Here is a 16,938-nt window from a genome sequence, read left to right as displayed (position 1 = left end):
TTTAAATATTTTTTAAATATTAATTCACGGAAAATATTCCCTAAAATTTGTATACGAATAAAGAAAATATCCGAATTTTATTAAATATTTTTTGAATACGTAATTTAATTCAATTTCTGCAGTAACAGCATTGCGTCAGTAAAATGCATTTATCATTTGAATCTGTCATCGTACATTTCGTCGAATAATACAATAATGATATTCGTGAGATTTGTTCAAGTATAGGTGGCTGAATATTGTATTAAGCGTTGCAATGCAGAGACGTGGGTGCAAAATTATAAATTGCCGCTTCTTTCAATGGATCGTAAGTCTACGGACGCAGCAATGATTACTGACATTACTAGATCGTCAATCAATTTGATAAACTACTCACACGTGTTCCGGACGATTCCAACGCTGGATTACCGCTTCTTGATATCTGAGACGGTTCATATATCGAATATTTTGATGCAATCTTTCTATATAAATTTTTTATTCAATGCAATATTTCATTCATTTTTATATTACGTCTTTATGTATATCTTGACCAAATCATAGAATGAAATTTAATGCAAATTTAACAATAGAGCTACTGACAATTAACGTATAAATATTTTATAATTATTGTAGAACAGTCGATGATAAGGTTTTTGCCAAGAAAAAATTATTTACCGAAAGATTTGAAGGTTTACATTTGTCAGAAATATAAATCAGTTATTTCAACTGGTTTAGTAATCGTTGTTTCACTTTTTAAGTGCAAAATATCGATCGGAAAATTAGTTTTCACCGTTTTAAAATGAAAAAGTATATATCTGTAAGATTACAGGATGTTCGTAAATAGGATAGAAAGAAAATGTTATATTACAGCGCAATTTCTAATCCGCCACACAGGAAATTACTTGCGGAAACTTCATTTTGAAGTTTTCATGTCAAACTAAACACGTGACCGAAAGTTTCCGGGATAGCATCAAGCAAACGACAGCCTTTATGGCGCAACTAGTGATAGGATTAAATTTAATGCACACTTACGAACGTAAATTAATTCAGTACTTAAAGCACTTTGTCTTAACAGTGCGGAAATAAAAATTAATGTTCGAGATAAACCTTTCATGAATATAATAACATGAAATAGATACTAAAATTTATCTAATCAATTCTAGTTAATTAATATACTCAAAAAGTATAATGCAAACATTAATTTCAAGAAGAGAAGCTTAAAAATAGTCCGACTCCTTAAGTCTGCAATGCTATAATTTTCATTCTGTTGTTATTAAAATTCTAAAAATAACACATTAATCAAATATAAGACTTCAGTGGTTTGAAGCTCTAAAAAAATGCAACTAGAAAATAAAAATTCTAAATTCTCAAAAGACCATAAAAATTCACCAGAATAATCTAAGATCAACCAAAAGAATCTTTCATACTCTACTTTCAAAGATATCTCCAAATTCTCTCAACAATAGCCACCATCTACACCCAATCGAGTCAAATTTTCAAGTCAAAAAGCAACCACATAAATCCCTCAATTCTGTTGAAAACGTAACTTATCCCAATCGTCGACCAGTTCGTTCTTCCAGCAACCCTGAATTCCAGAAAGCAGTGTATCATCGTCAGCAACAAGGGGCGATTGATTCGCAGAATCGTATGGTCCATTCCACGACGTCGAAAAGACACACGAAAGGGAAGGTCGAGGTACGCCGTGACTACAAAAGGGTGGAACGACAATGACATCGGTTCGACCGACTAACCGAATATCGAACATCAGCCGATCAACAATGCCTGGATTATCTACCGCGTGACAAAGGCGCCGCGTAAACTCGCTTTCACATACAACCGAGTCAGCAAGCGTCGCGACGAACGCGCGAACCCGTCGCGCTCGTTTTTCGTTCCTTCTAGCCAACGTTTCCTTTGCATGCACGCGTTGCACTCTCTGTTCCGCTTCGAATGTTCGCTTGACATTAACCCGTGGGATCGCTGAAGGCACGAGGAATGACGCTGGTATTGAAACGGGATGATTAACCCTTATATTTTTGCATTTTTATTGGTATAATGTTAAGTATTTCTATTTCTTTTATATTTTGTGTTATTAATCGCGCGAGGAAAAATTTAGTATACGTGAAAATTGTGAAGGTTAGTGATTAAGGGTTAAATGGTCTTCAGGATTAACCCTTTAACCCTTTGATGGTAGCTTACGAAGGGACATATGAAAATTTAAAAAAATGAAATTTAATTAATTGTCAAGCATGCACTAATTATTTTTTGCAATTATTCAAGATGCAATATGAACGAATATTTACTCCACAGATAAATTCAAAAAATTTTCCTTACTACTTAATTCTGTTTAAATGAAAAAAATAAAATAGTAGCTTCACATCACTTCATGAATGAACTACATTTCCAAATTACACCCAGTCGAGATGCTATTTGCCGAAACATTCACACCAGTCACTACGTAAAATATCTAAATTTCCTTCTCTATTTTCAAAAACAAAAAGTAAAACAAAAACATTTTCTTTTCAAAACAAACTTCTTTTCAATTAGACAAGCTCGCCCGTCGTTCGCGTGCATGTCTCCGGGCGAGCAGAAAATTCCTTTCATGATTCCGTGCTGAGCTTACACAGCGCGGGGGGATCTAAATTCCCCGCGATACCGTTTTTTCTTTTTTTTCTTTTGGCGAAGCTTTGAAGAATCGAAACCGACATGGAATCCGTGTGCAAGCAGGTACCTATGACGCGCTGATTGGTCTGCGTTCCTTGTACGCGCGTTGAAACGAGGCCCTCGCCGGAAATGGATTGTCGGGTTCACGTACCGCATCCTTTATCAGTAGGCTGGCTTCATTGAAAATGGAAGCGAGACGAGTTCTCCGCAGGCTCGATTTTTTTGCGATCGCGCCTTGTACCCACGCTCGATACACGTTTCCGATCGATCTACACAAATCGCTAATTACGCGATAGGCGATGTTCCTCCTTCGACGGACGACACGGCCAATTACAATTGCTAATTTTATTGTTCCATTCCAGGCAGAGAGTTTTTGTTTGTTCATTCGTTTTAGAAGAGACATTGACTTCGCATTAACGTGTCGCATTTGTAATCGGAATAATTCTATTATTCCTTCCCTTTTCTTTTCACTAACAGAGAGGATTTTATATCGAACAATATTGACGTTTATAAATTTTCAAATTGATGTACTTTAATTCTCAGATACTTTTACTATTTAAAATTGTTAAATCCACAGAAAAATAAAAGTCCCAAAGGATAAAAAGAAAATTACATCTTCACGTTTTACCTAAATTCACCCAAAATTCACAAATACTCAAGATTCCACCTACTTAACAAGTTCCACGCATTAACTTCTAAACTTCAATTTTGCAACTCAAGCGTCCCCGATAAATTCTCCCAGGAAAAACTCTACTTAACTTCAAACCAATTCAAAGACTTCCCACAAACAGCCAATAATTCTCCCAGCCAACTCACCAAACTTCTTCTCCCCCTGTCTCCAAGCCATAATCCACTCGATGTATATCCGTTTATCACTTCTGGCTCACTTGAGTCCGTTAAAATCGGCCGTGGAAAGTTCATCAAGACGGCGAAGTTGTGGGCGGTCGCGATGGGAATTAAGCTGGGGCGAGTCTCGCGCGTCGAGCTCACGTACCGTTGCACAGGCTCCTCCAGTCTGCACGTCGGCCGACTAACAATGAGAATTCACCCGCGATTTCTCGTACAAATGCGTCCCGCGTCTAAGCGCAACTTTCCATGTACAAGGAGGAGGCCCTCGTTGTAACGCGGGACCAGCCACGTGCTTCTTCCGCGAGTCGACCAAGGGACGATTGTTATCAGGACGACGATCTCCGGGTAGAGCCAGGAGATTCGAATCGGATGCCTGGTTTAATTCGACGCCCGCACCGCCTCCGAGATTCCAGATGCATCGCGAGACCGTTGTTGGAAACCCGTGGGTATTGAAGAATACACGGTTTTACTTTGACCGAGGTTACGTGGATTTCCATACAGGTGTAAAAAGTACGCTAAGAGATTGTTTGGAAAATTGGCATTGTTTTGCGGTTTTCTGATTTTATTGGCAATGTATCTGGCACTTATTTCTATGATTTGTGTTTTTTTATGTTTGCTAATTTTCTCCAACGTAACTTTAGTCGTGTAGAGCATTATATTTTTTCTGTTCTTTATAAATGTGCAGTGACAAGAAAGGAAACCTAAATCCAACTAATATGTCGATTCTATTCATTCTCATATCGAGATTAAACCTTGACAAATCAAATTTTTGAAAAGATATTCTGTATTTATCGAGTACATACATCTCGGTACAAAGAAAATTTTGCTTCTCATAAATTTACCGTATAGTAAGCCACCTTGGTTATCCGCTCGTTCGCTCGTCACGTTCAATTTTAAACACATCAATCATCCAATCCCACCTTTCAGAAGGGAATTTCTTAAAGAAACACAGAAAAGCCTCGCATGTTGCGATCACTCTCTACTTTGTTCTATCAACGTGCAGTGACAATGGAATTAATGCGATTAAAAATCCAGGGGAATTCAGAAATAACAGTCTGAAATATAATTTCAATATCCTCAAGCTGAAAGGCTTCGAATTCAAAAAAAAAAAGATGAGAAAATCTCTAGTGAAGGAAGATTTGTTGCTTCCATCCTATCTGTAGATTTTTTACACGTGTTACCGCAGTTCTCCCCATTCATTCGCTGCAGGCCGCGCGCGGCCAAGTTGAAGGGAATCGGTAGGCGAACCCGTTGCCTCCGAGTAATCGACTGCTGAGTCGTAAGTTTGGCGTCTGGCCGTGCGGACCCACGTTCAAGAAGGGCTGCCAGGGTATCGCTGGAGGGAGGAGGGATGATACTCTCTCTCAGACCACGGGAAATTATCGTAGCGTGCTCCTAGTTGAATATCAATGCCCCCGGAAATATAGGTATGCGGTTCCCTGGCAATTGCAGTAATCTCCGGGTAATCGGCCCCTCCAATTGCACCTGGGGATACCTTCCAAGGATTCGAGGACCTTTTATCCCCCTTTGGCCACGTCAACACAGATTTACGAATTCTACGGATTCACACCGTGTACATTGATTCTCGATGATTGATACCGGCGAAGATGAACGGAAATTCGTAGGAATTTTCCAGATGAAATAAGTGAGATTTATGCAATGTTCACGTGAATGGTGTACAGGGTAAGTTTAGTATTGAGTAAGTAACTTGAATATTTCGTAAAACACCCAAGAATTGTATTTGCATATTGAGTCCAATCAATCGATCCGGCGGCGTTTCGTTGCCTTCTGACGATATGCTGAGTGCCTCACCTAGCGCATTTCCCTTTCTTCAAACGAGCAATTCTGAACTATGCCACGTAATTTACAATTTGGCCAAGCTTTGAAACGCAACTTTGCATAAAGTTCGATTATCGTTCGGGTTAAATTTACATTTCTTACTCCTGTAAAGCTATTATACTCCGCGTTTACGCTCGAGTCGAGAATCGACGAGGCTCGAATGTATAGTCAGTGGAATCGACAGAAATCTGAGAAGATGTGGGCTGGAAATCTCAGTCAGGGTCGCGTGAAATTTACCTTAGTCTCGATTCAGAGCCTTTTCCATCTTTCATGCAATATGAATTCATTCAGTGACTTCTGACTTCTTATAAGTAGGCATTCTCAATGACCAGTCCACTCCACTCTACGAATAATATTCCTATTTTTTAAACAAAAGAGAAACACTAAATGCTGCCAACCCTGAGTCTCACGCTACCAATTAATGTCGCTACTTAATACTGTAATTTACGACCTCTCAACAATTCTTCCCTAGACTATACTCGACGCGAAGTAACGAAGCGAAATTCTTTCCAAGAAATTATCGCGATCAGTTTTAACCGAACTAAGAGCTTCCGGTAAGTTAGTGTAAAATGAAGAGAGAAAGAGAAGAGTACAGGGAGCAAGTGAGAAAGAGAGAGACATAGAGGAGGAAGGGCTGTTATTCTTCTTGGCATGCAGATCAGGCACGTACCACGAGGCATCGTGCGCGGCTTTATCTCTCTCGACAAGAGTCTGGTCCTGAATATAAGATTCTGTAATATATTTTTATCGCTGATAAAACTACGTCTTTACACGTACCGCGGTATCTACCCGTGCCATGCCAGTTTTTAAGCAAAACGTCAACAAAGCTACGCTCTCGATTTCTACGCTGATTGTTGTTTTACCGAGTCTGAAAATGGCGGATGTGGTGTCGAGATTGGAAAATTATCGTCATACTTGATTAGGGAAGTGATATGATCGTGTGTAATTAATTAAACACGACTGGAACGTAGTAAAATTGACAAAAAGCTCGTACAATTAATTCTAAGTTTTCTTAACAATTTTTTCGCACATAATCAAATACTTCATTGTCCAATAACGATTTCTACCTTAATAAAAACTATAGCAAAGTATCTTTCAGCGAGGCAGCCTGTAAACAGCAGCAAACAGAAAGTACCCGGGCATTCTTTCATCCTGTTGAATTAAAATTGTCTGGCCTGTAATCAATTTTCCATTAAAAGATTCACGCAACAAACCATCGGACGTTACACAGCCTCAAGGAAAGTTTCCTCTCTTCTACGAGAAGCTCTTAAAAACTTCCATCGACACGATAAAATGCTTCGATTCAACCAGAGAGAAACTTGAGCCGAATCGACGGTTTGTTCTCGTCGAACGAAAGGCATTAAACTAATTTCGTTTCGTCGGTTGCTGCTCTTTTCGGATAGTAAGCCTGCGCTTTTGTTTAATTTTCTACATCAAGACTGTCGAACCGGGGACAAAAATATCGTGCTGAAACTTCGTACAAATTTGAATCCACGATTACTGATAATTGCGAGAACAACACACAAGGAAGTTCCTTATGCATGTAAAATTTCGCTAAAACACATTCTCGTTTAAACGAAACGTTCCAAGCTCGTATATAGATAGGACGAAATGTGCGAGGATCGAGAGAGTTCAAAAGGAGTTGCTTTTCCTGTCCCTTTTCTCAATCAGAGGGAATAAAATAGCGGAGACTAAAAGCGTTTTCCTGTCACGTGTACTCGACTGCGAAATTCCCCAAGTGAACGAAGTCTCGGGTGTGGTTTGTTTATTTTTATATTGCTGCCACTGATTGAGAAGAAACTACGATAAATACGGCGTTTTCTCTGCCCCTTTCTTTCACACGTTGTAATTATTTAGAATTCCTGGATAACCCTTTATTTACCAGTGTGACGTATTAAATCCCACTTGAGAACTCCAACAAAAATTAATTTCAATTGAGTATCCATGGCAGAAGTATCGATAAATAAATAAAAGATTCTCAATTAAAATTTTTTCTCTTAAAAAGAAAATTCTGAAACAATAATTCTGTCACGAAAGGGTTAAGCTATTTCTGCGTTTTAAACAGCAAAACTCGAGTGATACAAATGTAATCCGCTGATAGACCGCGTCTTACCGCGAGAATAGAAAAGTCTGGGATGTAAATTCCGTGCAAAGCGACAGATTAAACCGATCGATATCAGGAACGGGCCGCGTAAGTATCCCGCGCTTATCCATAACCCTTTCGGTAAGCCGAGTACCGAGCTGGAGACACGATCGCAAAGCCCGGACACGGCTAGGCGTGCGCACGCTAAGATCGGCAAGATGGAAAAGGCTGGGCGACAGTAGCAATGACACACGACCGCTCGTAAAACACCGCAAGAAAGCGCCTTAAGGCAGCAAACGTATCTACACGTACGCTGGTTTATACACAGGGATTCAACTCTAGAGAGGGTTGGAACGAAAATCTTCGCCGATCAACCAGTTTACGCATTCCGCACGTTGGCTAGGATATATCGTCGATAAATTTCCACGCTTTCCAGTCGACCTGCGCGAATTCGTCCTTTGATTTATCGGATGGATAGCGCCACGTACTACCGTTTACTACTTTCCGGCAAGAGCGTTTTTTAGTGACGTGCACCAAAGAGAGAGAGAGAGAGAGAAAGAGAGAGGAAGGGAAGGGTTGTGTCGGGGACAGACGATGAAGCTGTATATTGGAGGCTATGACGGGGCAATCGCGGTTTCAGGGTTTGCGGGGAATTTTTTCTGCAGATAGGGTTGTTGTTACGAGGGAGATTGATTTTTTTTTTCCTTGTATGAGAATGGAAGTAATGTAAGGGAGAAGTTAGAATGTTTGCGTGAGGATTGTGTGTGATTGGAAAGTATTTGGAAAGAGGGAGTAGGAAAAAATATCAGGCGGTCGATGTTAGAAAGTTAAAAAATTTCATATACCTTCAAGTTAAAGATTAGAACACTTTCAATGTATATATACTCAATTAATTAATTTTATTGTACTATCAAGTGGGATTTGTAACTTTCAAAACAATATATCTAAAAATTTTAGATAAAATTATCGAAATGAATTTTAAAATTTTCAATGTTGCTACTTTTTATTATTAAAAAATTAATTTTCACAATCAGTGTGCTTATGTTAAATTTAAACGATGATTCATAAAGAGAGCAAAAATTAATACAAAATATAAAACAAAAATATCTTTTTACTATTATCATACTCTTGCAATAATTCCAGTAAAATAATGATTATACCCACGTAGCTAAAAATGAATTCACTATCCATATTTCTTCCACTTTAAAATATCTGATATTCCTATTCTTTAACGAAGGATCGCGGCGAGTGTAAAATTAGAAGGAAGAATTTTAGCGAGGCAGAACCGAGCGTCACGCGTTTAACGAAACTTAAAATCCCCGGCGCGAAAAGGAAACCTAGAAAATGCGAACTTTATTGGTTGAAATCATGCGAACCGAAGAGCGACGACCAAAACGCGAACGGGATCTTCAAAGATCGATCGCGAAATCGCTGTGATGAATTCGCAGAACTGGAAACGACGACGATTGTCGGAAATATCATGAAAGAATACCTCGAAAAAAAAAAATGCGATCGTGCAGCTTTCATTTTCACGGCGAAACGTGAACAAAGGTGTGTACCTATTGAGAGAATTCGTTATTGTTCTCCCATTGATAGTATATCTCTTTGTCGCCTAGGAAACTGACAAGCGTGTCACTCACCGATTTTAATGAAATTTATGTATTTTGTAGTACTTGAAAAAACATTCGACACGTATTTTTCTTTATTGGCAATCGTATACACTTTGAACAGTAAAAACGAGCCTTAAAGCTGGAGCGAAAAACGTGTTTTCTTCAATATCTCAAAAATTGAGTGTAAAAAAGATACTATTGAGAGCAATTTTAAATGACAAAGTTGTACGTTTCACAAGGATGAATTTAACTATGCAAATAGCCTGTAAAAAAATCTTCTTATTTAAGAAATACATATATGAAAAATTTAGTTTACTTTTATTGTTACAAAGCTGATAAATTTTGCAAATACTTCTCACCGTTGAACCACAAAGTGAACAGTGTTAAAAATCCGGAAACTTTACACGTCCGAAAGTGTCACAAATTGTTCAGAACAGTTGAAAACGTCAGAAAACGTTCCCACAGAAAACGTCATTTAAGTTTAGGAAACTGGCGGAACGTTATTTCGAAACTCGATACGAGTGTCGACAATGGCCTGGAGGAGGTCGTGCAAAAATTGCAAATTATTGCGGCATCAAGCGCGCCCCGAGGGTGCTGCTACGCTGGTGAACATCGAAGAAACCTGGGGAAAAAAGCCGCGTGAGGGAGAGAGAGTGTTGACACAGAACCCTGGAAATTCGACTGATTTTATCACCTTTCTGGTAGCTTAAACGGAGTTGATGCAAGAAACTACATTTTCGTTAGCGTGCAAAATAGAATTGATCTCGTCACCAAACAAAAACTTGGAGATCCCGGTGCATTTCTTCGATTACGTGTCACCCCACACTTCTTCTCTCGTCCTTCGTTCCGCTTCATAAATTCACCGCGGGACCAACTCCTTATTGTGAAATAAAATCTCGCTCGCACAAAAGCGCGGATAAATGGAGCGGGGAAGTTGAACTTGGGTGAAATACCTTTACGAGTTTCCAATGAAATTTTACGAATTTACTTTCCTACGTGGACGAAGGTTAAACAGAATATCAAACGGAAAAAGGTTTCCGATAAGAATAATCAGATTTGAAAAAACGGTGCGAAATCGCAACGTCAAATTGGCGTCGTTCGCACATGTTTAAGTAAGAGAAACCACGAAATGGCTTTATCCGCGGCGAATGTGTTAAATCCTCGGTGCTTTCCATTCTTTTTTTTTTCCCCCAGCTAGAGCGACTACAGTTGGAAAAAAAAATCAGTTCACAGTGTAACAAAACGGGGCAAAACGAAACGTTGAAACGGCGAAACCCCGAACAAACACAATTCACGAAAAAGTGGCGGGAGGGGAAAAAAATCCGCGTTCAAACACGGAACAAATTTAATTGCGTCAAGGAGCCAATCTAAAAATTTCACGGCTCACGGATTGCGTCAATTATACAAAACCGTGGGGGGAATTAAATTAAGGAGGAACGTTCCTCCTGGCTCGAAGGAAGATTTAATTCTATCCACCGGAGAAAAGTCTTATCTCGATGCAGGATAACGTTGCCCGTGTTTCGAAGGTAAGCCGTCTCCGGCTTTATCCCGCCTCGACGAGTTCGGGTGTGAACTGTTACCATTCTATTACATTTTTTTCCATCGTCCAAGCCTGTGGATCCAGATAAAACTCTCCCTTCTTCTCTCTTACAACACTGCATCTCACTTCTTCCTCCTGATTTTCGTCGCGATCGAGCCCGCAACGAGACGGAGGATCGTTTCTTCAATTTTGTCAGAGAGTCTTTGGACTCTCGACCGAGGAAAAAGGGGGATGAGCCAAGATTTAATCAACCTTACCACTCCCTCTATCGTTCGTATAAATTTTCTAATGGACAGGCGAAATCTCTTCCTCCTCTCTTTCTCTCCTTTTTTCCTCTCTCGTTCCTTTCTTTGCTTCTCTCTTTCTTTCTCTCTCTCACTCCTTTCTTTGTTGCTCTCTTTCTTTGCTTCCCTCTTTCTCTCTCTCACTCCTGTGCTTTACTCTTTTTTTCTCTATCTCTCACTCCTCTTTGCTTCTCTCTTTCTTCCCTTCTCCGTCTTCGTCGAGGATTTTTCGCGACGCATGTAAAATCGCCCATTTCCGATGAACGATCGTATCTCTTCTCGCGAAATTTTCTGTTTTATGAAACATTCGTCCAGATGAAACAGAGAGGACGAGGGGTCGGGGGATTACCGGCTCGATTTTACATCGAACAAATTTATTTGCCGCTGCCGCACAGTAGCGAGGGCTCCAGGTTTCGCGACGATAATTTCGCGCGTCGAAATGAATTTTGGAAAATGTTTGCGTTTGCTCTGGCCGTTCTCAACGGGCGAATGTAACGCGACAGAATGGAACAGATTGCGTTCGGCCGAGCCACCACCGACGGGATTAAAATTTCTTTCGGCACGTGCGTTTGAATATTTGTTGCTACTTTGAAAATTTAACGCGCATTAAACGCCCGCGCGAAATGCAACGACCAAACGTCGGTGGTTTATCTCGTGATCTGCCAGAATGGTTTACGGAATATTTCAAAATTTCTACGCGAGTATTTTTCTTTGCTGTTAATAAACAAACGGAATTTCTTTGAGAATAATTAACTAAGCGAGAGGACGTTTCTGTAAGAATTTAATATTGTAAAATGTAAATCATAACAAGAATTAATAATTAATATACAACAATGAAGTAGTATAGTACTCAACAAATACGTAAATAAATATATAATTTTTAAGTCACATGGCACTATAAAGGGTTAAGTTTAACTTTTCATTTTAACCTTATTCAATTTCATGTTGCATTTCTATACTTTGAACAATTGTCTCCAAGCTTCGCCCTGAGTATTATAAAGTGCACAGCTTTCTATTAGTTAAATCTTATAATATTTTAAATATCTTGAAATACCTAACGACCTAACTAATGACCAAGAAAGTAACAAATGTATTAATAAAAATGTATCTTGTCATTAGACTTAATTTTACATTAATTCAATAAAAACATTATATAACACTGTAAAACTGGATTCGTGTCGTCGTTAAATAAACACACACACAATTCCCTCGTGGTCAGAGAACATCGAACAAGATGTCACCGTCTGTTTGCGAGTAGCAGAATAATGACATCGAGAGACGACAGGGAAGTCCGAAGGAATGTTTATGAAGTGTATAAAACCGGTGGATGTGGCCGTGCTATGCATAGCACGATGCACACAGCAGGAAGAGTTATGAGGTTACATTTTCATTTCGTCGACAAATTTGGTCCTAAATCGGAGCTGCCAGCTCACTGCTGGCATGAATCCTTTAGCGAGCTCCTAAACTCCTCTTCATTATCGTCAGAATAAAGGAAAAAAACGTGATACAACGAATATTATTTTTAACAGTAGCGTTCTGTGCTCTCGGTTTATTTTAGAGTAATACTTTCAATCAACTGAAATAGATTTTACTCAATCTAGATGGTGAATTCTATTTTCATTTTTTTTTTTTCGATAGATTTGGTAATTGCGAAAAAACGAACAGAAGAAACTGAAATAATTCCTAAATTTATGCAACTGTGTCAACAAGTTTATTAAAATTTTTCTTTCAAAAAAATAAAGAATCTCGCTGAAAATAACCCCTGGAACAGATAAATTGTTCAAATTAATAATTACCAGTCTCCGAAACTCGATACAGATTCGTTTTCTCTATCGAATTTCAAGGGAATTTCCTCTCGAGTTCAGAATTCCTTTTTCTTTAAAATTTCAATTAGAGCATTAATTACCTAGGTAATTAATATTGAAAATCGAAGCCGTGACTCGAGATTGAGAGGCAATAATATTAGGCTCACGTACGTGGATCCCCTGGGCAAAGAAACTACTATTCGATTAAGGGTTTACGGTTTCGTTTTATAAAGAGAACATCAACTCGTATGAAATTAAATTTTTAAATCAATTTTCGAAGATGAGTAACAATTTGGATAATATAAAATTGAAGTTTGAAAGAGCTTTTGAAATTATGTTTCATTCTGTCGAATCTTCAGTCGAATCTCAAGAAGATTTCCGTGATCTAGACAAAAAGAAAAGATGACGTGTCAAATGTCGAGCAGAAAGAGTTACTTCTTATTCTTCTCCATTAGAGAAAGCTTCCTGAACGGGCCATGGCGCACACTGAGACATTATGCATTCATGGAGATTACGCGCATTTTGGGCACGTCCCGCGTGGGAAATTGGACCGAGATTGTCCTTATCGACATAAATCACACGACTGATAACGCTGAATTTTCTGTTAGCATAGTAGGTAGGTCGCAGCCAAAATATTCGATCAGAGAACCTTCCGCTCGAGAAACGCATTGCTGATTCAAATCGAACTTCTCTCTCTTGTCAAACGTAAAATTCTGTGACATAATTTCCAAGAAAATTCCAATTTTTTTCCCTTACTTGTATTCCGTTTCATTTCTCAAGTTTCTACAGTTTCAATCTCGTTGCAAAATACTAAGTAAGATATTACGATCTCATGTGATCCAATGAAGAAAAGAAAGAGAGCTGTATGAAACAGAATATTTTACCCTTAAAGAAACCTCGTTAAACAGCGCCAAAACAGCGGGAGCTTCATTAAAAGCGACGACGAAGAAGAAGAAGAAGAGGATTCTCAACAAAGGATACTTTGGCGAAAAGAAGGTAAAGTTTCGATGATAATGATCATTTCGCGTGCTTTTGATAGCGAGTGGACCTGAACCTCTTTGTTGCTGAAAAACGGAGAAAAGAGAGTTGAAGAAATAGTGCAGGGCGTGTCCTAATGAAACTGAAAATGAAAAAAGCGGTGAAACTTTTAATCTCACCTCTGTTATCTTCACATGAATCCTAAATAGCCTAAGAGCTTCGAAACTAAACAATCTGTCAATTTGAAAGAGTTATTAAACCGGGAATAATTTTCTCAGAAATAATTCAGGTTCGTACAGTTAGTTACTCGATATCCGTTTCCTCTATGTGTATCTCAGTATTCGATTGATTCGATCAATAATGCAATATACATATAATCGTTCCGCTGATGATACAGCGGTGTTAACTAATACTGACGTACCACTGTAAACAGTATTAATTTAATATCAGCGGCGATGCAACCGTTCGAAGATAGACTCGAAGGGGCATTTGCGTCAATAGCGTTGATTACGAAGAGAGTATATCTTATCAAAGCGAATGTAACGAACGGAAACACGAAATCAACGGACGAGCGATAAAACTGATAGAAAGTATGTTTTGCTCGAAACGACACTTCCGTGATAAATAAAAAAAATTACAGTTGCAAATTATCAGAAATATTCTTTTTCCTTTCTTTTTTCGTTGTTAAAGTGTAAACCATTAAATATTGATACATTATAAGTGTTAGTATAGAATACCTTCGGTAAGATAAATATAACAAATTCCACACACAAGATTATTCATAGTTGAAAATAATTCTTATCACACTAATCACACGATAATTATTTACATTTCTTGTCGTTCATTCATTCGTTTCTAACATACTGACATAAGTAATACCAAAAATCGTAAACCAAGGTTCTTCAGAAACCACTGTGCATACAGAAGTACTCTAAACACTTGTAAAGATGTTCTTCACAAGCTGAATTCTTGTATGGTGGTCAGGATGTCTTGCTTACTCCCATCTAAGACTCCGACATACCGTCAAACGTCGTTTCTAATTCCAACAGAGTCATATTCTTAGTATTCGGTACCGCCGATATCAAGAAGGCAGTGACAGTCAACGTCGCAACGCCGTACATCACAAAAGTTCCAGGCAGTGTCAGTAGAAAGATTATCTCCGGCGTGACTATCATCTCTGCGTAGGAAAAAAAGAAGAAGAAGGCGGTCGCGAAACCAACACCAAAACTTCTCAATTTTCTGGACAACTCACCACAGAGAATCCATGACAGAGGTACCAGACCTATTGGCTCAAATATGAAGTACAATATAAAACAAATGGCGGATATCCATGGTTTATAGATACCGAAGAAAACTGATAGACCCAAGAGGCAAAGAGTAGAGGTGGTACCAAGTCCAGAGATCAGAAGCATATACTGACGATCAATTGAATCCGAATTACGACTGTGAAATATGCTCCAAATTCATCTTTTATATTTGGAGAGTTGAAGAAATTCATGGCGTTGATTGCAGAAAAACGATAGATGAAAACACACACACAGTATTGTAAGAGGCCACAGGAAGTGTTTCAATAAAGTTTCCTCCGACGAAAAAACCATGGAACAATTGTTGCATTTATCTTCTTTAGTTTGTGCGCGTACCATAGAGTAATACTCGTTCAAAGCTTTTTTTCCACGCAGATGCACCCAACAGTCCCGTGCTTCGTCCGTTTTTCCCTTGTCTATCAACCAAACGGGACTTTCTCGAGTGAAGAGACAGATTATACAGTTGATCGTCGAAAAACAGGTGCAGATAAAGATGATGGTTTTCGAGCGTAGCAAATCATCCATTTCTATGATCACCCAGTTTCCAAGTAACATTGCTACGTTTGTCATACCCAATAAAGAGGTTCGAAACACTGGATCTGAAATTTCACCGATATAAACTGGCACCACTGAGACTGTCAGTCCATTAGCCAGACCACAGATTGCATTGCCAATCAAGAGACACCAAATATGATTCGTAAGTCCAATCGTCAGCCATCCAACTAAGGATATAACCGAGGAAATTATTAAAAACGTTCTTCTGCCCAGCTCTTCCATCAGGCATCCTGACAAACAACATGCTGGAATCGCCAGAATAACTGTGAAAGTTTGTAGCCGAATAATTTCCACCGAACCGGATAGGAAACTTGTCAATATTGGTTCGTTCCCCACGAATAGAAAGCGTAATTGACCCAGAATTCAAGCCAAATGATACACCGACCATGAACACTGACAGCAACGAGCTTAACGCTGATAATTGTTGTTTGGCGCAAAGTTTCCAATTAGATTCGTAAGGTTCGCTGTTGTTCATCTCCATTCTTGAAGATTGATCCATACTCGGTGAACAGTTACACTTCGTCGACTTTCAAGTATATTTTTTAGTTATTATTTGATTTAAAAAAGTGTAAGAGTTTGTTAATGTTGGGATTAATTGATGGATTTAATGCTTCTTATCAATCTCATTGCACTAGAATTTCTTTTATACGACTGTCACACGCGCAACGTGTTGGATGTAAATGAAACTCCGACCATAGTACAGCAAACTTATTTTTAAAGGATTCCCCACCAATTGATGCTACCTCCCTTGTGGTATAAATAAGTACTTATAATCAGTTTGATACGTAAATAGGTCACGAGGAAGAGATTATTTTTCGCTGCAGTTAGACATTGTCTTCTTCAATATTGTATTAAAAAAGCATACAATACGATGCAGATGCGTACTGCAACAAAAAATTCACTACAATGAAACGAGACACAAAGTTGTAAGAAAGTTAAATGCAACAGATGAAGTTTGATTTTAAAACGAAGAAAATCTCAAATGTGGAGGCAGATAAGCACATGCGCACATCTCTGTTATCATCCTGTGTCACTGAAGTACCAATCTATAGCAAAATCCATTTGCACCGTGATAATTCTATCTCGAAAGATAACAAGCTTACATCAGACCTTCAACCTTAAATCAGAGATCAGAAATTTGCACTGTAAATTTTATATCCGACGTTAAAACATATTCCCCAATTATCATTGTTGGCAAAGTACTGTAAGATCGTCAAACAAAACCGGAACATTATCCTAACCCATATTCCTCTCCGAAGTAATTTCTCAAATTCCACTTCCAATTCCGTTCAAGCATCCTACAGTCCTTCCTCTGTGGACGTATCGGTCATCGCGTTCCACGCTAATTTCCTTCGAAAATACCAAAAGTAGCTTCGAAACGCTCTAAAAGGACGAGACGCGGTACGTGAAAGGAAGAGGAGACTGGGCTCGATCAATTTGATCCCCCGGCATCG

The 16,938-nt window shown here is 38.8% G+C and overlaps 1 protein-coding gene across 1 annotated transcript; it reads right to left on the bottom strand.

Moving 5' to 3' along the window:
* Positions 1-14,629: 14,629 nt before the first annotated feature.
* LOC108576716 (sugar transporter ERD6-like 7) lies at positions 14,630-15,965 on the bottom strand. The gene is made up of 3 exons (XM_017939772.1): positions 15,866-15,965; positions 15,266-15,747; positions 14,630-15,040 (listed from the first exon to the last, which is right to left on the bottom strand). The coding sequence occupies exons 1-3, from the start codon at positions 15,963-15,965 to the stop codon at positions 14,630-14,632; spliced, it is 993 nt and encodes a 330-aa protein (XP_017795261.1).
* Positions 15,966-16,938: the final 973 nt, after the last annotated feature.

Source organism: Habropoda laboriosa, unplaced genomic scaffold (assembly GCF_001263275.1).
Source record: "Habropoda laboriosa isolate 0110345459 unplaced genomic scaffold, ASM126327v1 scaffold469, whole genome shotgun sequence".
Classification (NCBI taxonomy): Eukaryota; Metazoa; Arthropoda; class Insecta; order Hymenoptera; family Apidae; genus Habropoda; species Habropoda laboriosa.
This window is presented reverse-complemented; position numbering and strand designations above follow the sequence as displayed.